The following is an 8,936-nucleotide window of genomic DNA, read 5'->3' as shown; positions in this document are numbered from 1 at the left end:
AGGTTTAAGGGCGAGCCTTGTTATACAATCATTCCATTTGTTGCTATCAAAATCTTTCATGACTCTTAACCAAGGCCAAAGTAGCACGGTACAAAAGACACAGTAAAAAAAACCCTATATTATTGCTTCTGTTCCTCTATAAATCAATCCCAGAAGCAGTGTGGGAAGAAGCCTATTTATGGGGCTTTTTGGTGATCCCATAGAAAAACAAACTCTCTCAAGACAGTAACGCTGCCGAGAGCTAGAAACTCCTGACCACGCACATCCCACTCTCCTAAGGATTCAGCATTCAGGCAATGATAGCACCTTTCTGTGAAACTAAGTGAGAATGACTGCACAAGCATGAACTTTGCCCAGTAAGTGTTTTTACTTAGGCCTGTGTCAACAGAAATATGTCATGAGAAATAACAGCTGGATAAATTAGGCTCCAATAAAGTTAATTATTATTCTCATTTCACAGTTTGTCCCAAGGGATCTACAGGAAATACATGCCAAGGTCTGGCCCTTTTAAATGATGAACAGGATCTCAAATCTTCTTCTTAGTTACTGACAGCCTGGGTACATGCAATGATGTACTTCGTGGGCAAATCCATGACCGGGATTTTATCTGCAATATAATAGATAAACACGGTTTAAGTTACTCAGATTCCACGGAGCAGGTGACTTTGGAGGTCTCCCACTGAGCTATAAATACTAAGTCACATGGATACTACACACAAGTATGGACCGAAAGCAAAGTCAGCTTGTGATTTCTTGCTGGTAAACAGGATGGACTACCCGAATACATGATTGTATTCGGCACAAACAGGAATGAAGCCCACCCCCTCCAACTCTTACACAAAGCCACCATAAATCAGGTAAGTGGTGAAGGCCCTCTATGTCCTTTTCTAAAAACACCCAGTTCTAACACTGCAGACAACGGTTAAGAAATCCCACAACCAGCAACAATAAAAGCACTCTTCCGGGCCAAAGAGAAACATGGGGTCCAAAGTTTCAACCCTTTCACTTCAGAGGGATCTAGTTCTACGTGACTCAAGCTCTGGACTGATTTGCATCTACCCCCAGGAGGGATAAAACCATGAATACAGTTTGCATGAAATTAAAACTGCCTTCAGGCCCTTCACAAGGCTGACAGCGGGGCTGGGGACAGCACTCCGAAAGCCTAGTGAGAAGCGAGGTAGCCGTGACTCCTGAATCCAACACAGCCACCACATGTCAGTGGCCCACCTGCTCCTTTGTCATCTGCCATCCGTGAATGACTTCCAGAGCTCTCCCAGGGCCAGGGTGCCTGTTTTATGGGTCTCAACTACACAAAGGTGTTAGTACATGATTCACAAAGTCAAGAGACTTGATCCTGTTTGATCTAGGTCCTCTTCTGTACCCTTTGAGGCAGTTACCTTGGATGGTGCCTCATGATGTAAGCACAGAAATGGCCAAAACCACAAAATTCAGCCTTGATTTCCAGAGTTCAATCTTCATTTCTGATTACAAAAAAAATCCACACACTGCAGAGGAAGCCAGCACACGGTCTCCTAGTAGCACAGATCACTCCAGCACAAGATAAACAAGATTATAAACCTCTCTGGGGAAAAAAAAATAAGCAACCAACTGCGTGTTTCAGATAATCTTTATCTTTCTCTCTGTAAGTAAGCAAATAGTTTACAGTGCAAGTTGATTTCCACAGAACAAGGATCAGACTCCAAACACCAAGAAACAAACAAAAATTTTCCAGAGAAATTCACAAAGAAACAAAGCAGAAAAGAGAGGATGGAAGAGATCATGAGAACCAGCAGATCCATGGGAGGGAAGAGGCAAGCGCATGGGACGCAGGATGCCCCATTCCAGCTGTGAGGTGCAAGTGCCATACAATCAGAGGCTGGCCCCACCAAATCACATTCTTATATACGAGAGAGATTCCAGGTAAAAGAGACCTCACCCTGTTTACATCCGAACAGAGATGGGGTCAGGATGGCAGTAGTGATAGATGGCAAAGTGGGTTGGAGATGGAGGGTGGGTGGGGGAATAAATCTCTCTTTATTTCACATATTTCTTATCCTTCAGAAAACCCCTTAGGCTTTATCTCAGCTTTGAGCTGGCCTGGGACTCCAGTCCCCTTTCAGCACCCAAAGGAGGAAATTACCTGACTACAAGCCAGCAATAGACTAGCACAGCACTCTCTCTAGGAGAAGATGGTCATGTCGCTATTGCTTTAGCTTCAAAACTTCGGCACGGGTTACAGACACAGAAGAGTGTGCCATACATGTCCCCTTACTTTAACGTGCGAGACCAGTTTCCATGGAGTGATTTCACTGGTTCTAAACTGTAGCAAACAGCTCATGGCTAGTGATCTTCCTGAGAGTCTGAACACCAGAGCACCAAGGACTATGCTTTGGTGGAGAGGGAAAGGTCTTAGTTCATGACAGGACCCCTCACATTCCATTGTCCAAAGACCACGCAGGTCTAAAATAGCAGCCCCTCCCAGCAGAACATAAAATCCAACTCAAACCCCAGGATGTCTCCACCTGCCAATGCGCAACCCCCAAGCCAGCAACAGCAGGTCTCCCACCAATTCTAATTCCAGCTTCCCAGCTTGCTTGGGACCCAATACATTCAAGATCTGATAACTCGGCCACTAGCAAAATGCCCTGAAGAATCGAACTTTGCCTCAGAACACTCTGCTCCCCAGTGACATGGAGATGCTTTTCCTCCTACAACTTCCAAATTCCTCCTACAACTTCCCTGAGTGCCTTCCTCAATCCCCTGCCTTAGGCAGTAGTGTGCAAAAGACCCTTCCACTCCCTGCACTGCATCAGCCTGCCAGGCACAGATGGAACGATATGGTCCCTTTCAAACCCAGGTGACACTGTCCTTGCAGCCAACAGAAGACTAAGGGAGTTTAACAGTCACATCTCTTCTCCTTAATCTCACTGAGCCAGTCCCTTCCTCCCTGTGTGCCCACATGGATTAAGCAGGGCTTTCCAAAGTAACACACACTCATTGCAACAGCCCACCATGAAGGTCAGGCTGCTGGGCCTGGAAGCCAAGGAAAAACTTATCATGCCACACCAAAGCACCAGCTACTACAAAACTTCTTAAGCAGCTTTCCAGTAAAGGAGAAGGGAGATTTGTAACTGAGACACAGAGTTTTCCTTCAGCAACTTTCATTTGGATGTGAAAGACTTCCCTACCAATATGCAACTGAGACACCAGGGAGACACCTGCAGCCAGAAGGGATGCTCCGGAAACTTTATGGAGCCACATGAAAGCAACTGCAGTTTCCAAACCCCATCTTGTGCAGGAATAGCAGCTTCTCCCTTGCACCCAATGTACAGCTAGTCTTTTTCAATTAAACACTGACTCTGACCAGGGCAAGGACAGGGTCAGATTGGTTTCCAAACCACAACCAGGAGCAAAAGAGGAACAGAAGAGCTAAGAACAGTCTGATTTCTAGTGCAACCACAACAATGGACAATCCCTTAGACATCTTTCACTCAAGTTTCATGGTGAAGGGTGAGGGAAGAGAAGTGAGCTGGGGGGAGGGATGTCCAAGCAGGTCCCAATTAAAGCTTTAAATGACAGGGAGGTAAATGAAGTGATTGTCCTTTTGGTCTCTCAGCTGGATATGAAACGCAGGAATAGCTGTGACGAAGCGGCACACAGCAGTCCTTAGATCCAGTGTGTTTCTCTTAGTAGAGGTAAGTGCTCTCTTAGACCCGCTGAATTTCAAACAGCTTCACATCTGTGTCATACCAGATAGGGGGATCCACATTCCTGTGAGAGAAAGACAAGATCCACTTTACTCCCTGTGGCCAGGTACATGGAATTCAAATTTCAGAGCCAAGATTACAGGAGACGGCTATACGGAATGCCTTCAACTTTGCAAAAGAGAAAATCACTGGCTGAGAGACAATGGGCCTGAAAGGGATGACAATATCTACAATGCCCCACAAAACCAGAGCTTTGCGTGAAATCTCTGCACCATCCCCTCTAAGCATCAGCAGGGAACAGAAAAGCTGGCAGTTCCCAAACAAGCAGCACTCCCAGAACAACTCCCTTCATGTCTCCTGCTCAACGTCTCTTCCAAGGGAACACCACCTTTCTTTCCTGTAAATATGAGACAATCCAGAGCTGGCAGAGTGCATGCAATTCTCTTTACAGGCCCCAGAAAGTTTGGAAAAGAAAAAGTCAGACTGCACCCAGCTGGTTTACCTCAAATAAATAACTCCCCACATGTAGGTCCGGAACCACATGGCAGTGCCCGAGTTAGCCTGGTACTTGCGAATGAGGATGGGGTGAGGGACAGGTAGCAGCCCCACCAGTGTGCCATGCTGCAAGAACTTGAGGATCTCAGATTCATCAGTGAGACCCCTGCAAAGAGACAGATCAGGAACATCCTTAGCATGTCCCATAGATGCCCCCAAAACAGCAGCACAAAGTTTCAGTCTGAACAAACATAGAGTCAGTGACCGTGGCCACGAAGAACACACACTCTCTCCTCTGAAACTGAAAAAAAGAGTTAAAAAGGGATCAGACAAACAAGAAGCTTGGCAAACAAAATAATATCTCCTCTGCTGAGACTGTAACGCTTTCAATTATACTTTACAAGGTTTCCCCTAGATGCCCTCCAAATTCATAAAACTCTGCCAACCTCACAGAGCTCTTTACACACTGCACAGCCCTTTCTCTTCAAAAATGTACTTACTTGTCAATGCAGATCTTCTCCACCTGAGGGACCAGCACCTGTAAGAGCCGCATGATTGTCTGCAGGGGAAGCTTTGACTTCCAAGACATCACCTGTAAATATGAAAGCCCGCAGGGAAATTAGTGCACTGCATTAGTAGTTTTCTACAGTTATCTCCATTATCTCTACAGCAAATGATGTTTACAAAACCCACGATGGCAGTGGATGAACTGAGTGCATAACAGCAGTACAATAAAGCCTGGAGCGCTAGAATTATGAGCCACTCAATGAAACTAGCCCAATATTTAAAACAGGTAAAACAAAATACTTCTTTGCAGATGGTAGTTACTACTGGAGGTTTGATCACACGTCAAAGACATTCCCCATGGGGAAATTCTGCTCTGAAGGAGTCTCTGCTTTGGGGTGGGGGGTAAGGAAAGCATTTCTGACACAACTCTTTTCCTCATTATTTATTTCCTCAGTCCGGATTTCCTTACCCAGTCAGGAGTTGGGGTCCACTGTCCACTGGAGGATGCACTAGAGAGACGCCTTCGATCTCGTCGGGGATGTGATGCTTCCTATCAATAAACATTATTTAAAAAAAAAAAAAACAACAAAACTAATCAAAAAGCGAATCACTAGAGCAAGAAATAGAACCCATTTTCTGCTGACTTTCCCCTAGCTGGTAAAAAACGTCTCAGCCTGTCCCTACCAGACCTTCATTCATTGAAACTGCTTTGACCCAGTGAGGGGCAATATTTGATGGTGTTAAGTTGTAGGACCCTGTGGCAAGGTCACAAGTCCAGTCACTGCTGCTGACACTCTGTTGGAACAATTCACGGTGGGAGAGTTAAAACGGGACTAACAAAAGACTGTTCAGGAATGCTTCTTTCTTTAGCACAGAGACTAAACAGCTAAAGGCCACAGCTTTTCAGAACTCTGTCTACTGAGTATCTCTGCGATTTTTGGTGCCCATCCTGGACTATCTTAAACAGCATTTTTCCGAGGGTGGGCTGCGAGCAGCTCCTACCTAAACAATCCCTGCCTCTTAAGGAACAATACACTCATACCCCCAGATACAAACACCAACACTAGTCACTTTTTGGAAAGCTCTGATCAGAAGTCCAAGACCAAATTCTCTCACTATTTTTCTCGCCATCATTCTCTTTTAAATTCTCTTATACTGAAGACATTACTGTCACCCTAGCTTTAGAAGTCTGCCAAGGAAAGCTCAAAATATTCACGGTGGTAAGGAAATAACTCTTTAAAATCACTATTAATGTCTGCACAAGGTAAAAATGGAGAGGCTTTTTCCCTTTTGTAATGCACCCTGACCATTCATTTCTACAACCTAGAGCTGACTTTTCTACAAAACAAATGAGAACAGCGCTTCCTTCCAACAGCCATCCTGCACCTCCACATGCATGGACTCATTCACACGTCACCTTTGCAACCAGCAGGCCTGGGACAGAGCTGTGCTGCAATCCACTGGACGCTGACAGTGCCGTACCAGTCCCTTTCTGACTGGGGAACAGCTCGAGCCAGCTGCTGGACACAGAGATCTCATGATGCATGATTATGTTTCATGGGCTGCTGGAAGATGAAAACCTTTCTTCTGCAAGTTCTAAGCAAAGATCTCTCTTGGCAACAGAATTAATTGTGTGCTTAATACATCCTGCTGACCATGGGCCTTCATCTGGTACCAGGGAAGGCCAGGAAGGATAAGCAGAACCGGTCCCAAGATATTTGGGAATTCTGTTCATTCCAATTTATTCAAAGCCTTAACAGCAATATTATTTTGCAATGTTTGCAGCTACATTCTTATCATTCAGCCTGTTCAGCTTCAGTAAAGTGTCCTCCTCAAGCTTCTAAAAATAACATTCATAAAAACATAAAAAAACCCTAATTTCCTTCGGATGACCCCACCTTCTTCCTCTTTCCTCCTCATTCTCCCACAGCCCTTCCTCCCTCACAGCTGCCATCCAAATGCTGGCAGCCAGCTGACACATTTAGGAGAGGTAAGATGGAATTACACTGAAATATGAAGGCCATCGAACATTTCATGAGACACTTTTGAAATGGTTATGACTGATAAGAGGAGAATATTACAACAGATAAAGGAAGGAAATTAAATCAGTCATAAGGGTGGGTATCCTAAAACGTATCCAGTACCTCTTAATTCATTTATCTTAAGTCAGTAGGTTGGAACACAGAAAGATGACAACATTCAGACAGTCTGAAACACCACAATCCCTGGAGACAGGTGTGTGCTACCTGAAGCGCCATGCGATAGCAGTCACAATTCTCCCCACAGCATATCCCACACCCAGTGCTTTACTGCCCTTCACCTCCTGTCTGCTTTTTGGCCCCCACCCACAAACATTCTGACATGCAAATAACATTGCTGAAGCCAGGTGGGGCAGCTAATGGGGAACCATCTGTCTGAGACCAAAGGCCCACAGGCTCAAACACGTACGCGGAACAAGCAGAGAGGGTCAGGACATAAGGGTAGAGTATGGGAGTCCTCAGCCTGCTCCACTAGATTGCGATGCCTTTGCAAGCATCCCCCGTTTGCACCCCGATTCTGCAGTACTGTCTCAGCCAAAAGCATGTCAAGAGCAAAACAGACTGAAAGATTCTTGTAGCACCACTACGGTCTATAGCAGCCCGTGCTAAAACACATCACCTCATCCCAGCTCATCGCCTCCTGCCCAGTTTGCTCCACACCTGGCAAGAGCTGATGTGTCAATTTGGCCATTCCAGAGAAAAGTAAGAGGGGAAAAAAAAAAAAAAAGCTGTGAATGCTATGCCTTTCACCTCAGTGCAGCCATGCCTCCCCGTGCGAGTGGATGCGGTGTTCTCACTGCAATGAAATGGCTCTGTGATCAGTAAATGCTTAGGCAGAGCATGAAGCAGCGCTAGGTGTACAAATGCAGCCTTGCTGAAGGAAGAAAGGGTGTGCAGGACAGCCCTCGTAATACACTTCCTACAAGACAGCCTGGAGGTTTTTGACACTGGCCAGGAAAGGACATGGACTGAGTCAGAGAGCAATAAAAGACTGCTGCTCCACTGAATTTGGAAGACGGCTGGTTTATAACTTGATGGGGAAAACTAGCAAATGCCAGAAGGCTGACATTGCCACCAGAGGCCTAGGAGGCCAGCGCAGCCTTGATTCACAGACTGCAAAGCCTCTGTATCATCTGCATGGCCAATCAGCCACCACTTTGAGGGCAGCATCTCAGCCAGGCCCTCATGGGAACACATTTTTCACAATACCAGCTTATCCAAAAGATTCTGGTAGAGTTCTCCATCCCAGAAAGGAAGGAGAGGAAAAAGAAGCAGCAGTTAGAACCTAGTTAAAAGCTTCTGGATCAGGAATACGTCCCTTTCCAATTACGCACTTGCTGCTCTATCAGTTGCTTTCAAGGTGGAGAAAGCTCACTCCTCTAGTGTCCTAGCTCTTGTGTCACTAGGACAAACATGAAACACCCAAGATGATGCAACAGTACCATGGTGTTTTCCAGCACTGCGCGCGTGTGCATATTGCCTCTAATATGATGTCTTTCTTCAGAGGGCCAACCAGACCTCTCCTAAAGTCCCCAGTTTTATTTCATACCACTCCAAGCCCTACACCTTCCCTACGCACCAGAATGTCTGGCCTTACCCCGCTCCAGGGCTCCCCATCACTCACAGCTGAGGGCAGGTTACCCTCTGGGGGAGGCTGTGAAGACTCTGGCTCCAGCGAACGCATGGTCCCATCCTCTGATACCTGTGACTTCTCTGTGAGCTTGTCAATTCCTGTGTTTAAAAGAGAAAATGCTCAGAAACACAAGTGAATTAAATACGCTTAAAAGCAGGGGGTTCTTCTCTGCCCTACCATGCACAGACCCTACGCATCTGCCAGCATATGAAATGTTCTCCTTTCCCCAGAAGAAGCAAGATCTAGCCTTGATCTCATCACCCCAGAGGAGTGAGTCTGTCTCTAGGAAAACGCTCCCTCATGTAAGAGGAACACAAGTTCACATGGGTATAATTAAACTGAGCCAAGAGGTCAAGATTAGGACAAATGGCCACGTGGACACTAAGTCTGAGAGGATAGAAACTAAAGGCAGTTTACTTTAACTTGTTTGTCATCAGCTTGGGCAAACTGATCTGAAACTGAGACAGAGAGGCAGTAAGTTATTCACAGATGTAAACTCTTAATCTCTCCCACACCCAGTGAAAGGGTGAGCCCACACCATATCTCGCAGAGAAA

General features: G+C 45.9%; 1 protein-coding gene across 2 annotated transcripts in view; it reads right to left on the bottom strand.

Moving 5' to 3' along the window:
• Positions 1 to 1,609: 1,609 nt before the first annotated feature.
• HID1 (HID1 domain containing) overlaps positions 1,610 to 8,936 on the bottom strand; it is a 61,260-nt gene continuing 53,933 nt past the window's right edge. For both annotated transcript variants that reach the window (XM_074607126.1, XM_074607125.1), the window contains 5 exons: positions 8,346 to 8,479; positions 5,179 to 5,259; positions 4,703 to 4,794; positions 4,210 to 4,368; positions 1,610 to 3,771 (listed from right to left, as the gene is read on the bottom strand). In XM_074607126.1, coding sequence (XP_074463227.1) covers positions 3,708 to 3,771; positions 4,210 to 4,368; positions 4,703 to 4,794; positions 5,179 to 5,259; positions 8,346 to 8,479 — 530 coding nt within the window. In that variant the 3' untranslated portion in view covers positions 1,610 to 3,707. The remainder of the gene's footprint in view (positions 3,772 to 4,209; positions 4,369 to 4,702; positions 4,795 to 5,178; positions 5,260 to 8,345; positions 8,480 to 8,936) is intronic.

This window comes from Larus michahellis, chromosome 14 (genome assembly GCF_964199755.1).
Source record: "Larus michahellis chromosome 14, bLarMic1.1, whole genome shotgun sequence".
Taxonomy (NCBI): Eukaryota; Metazoa; Chordata; class Aves; order Charadriiformes; family Laridae; genus Larus; species Larus michahellis.
Note: the sequence above shows the minus strand (reverse complement) of the source record. Positions and strands in the feature narration are given on the sequence as shown.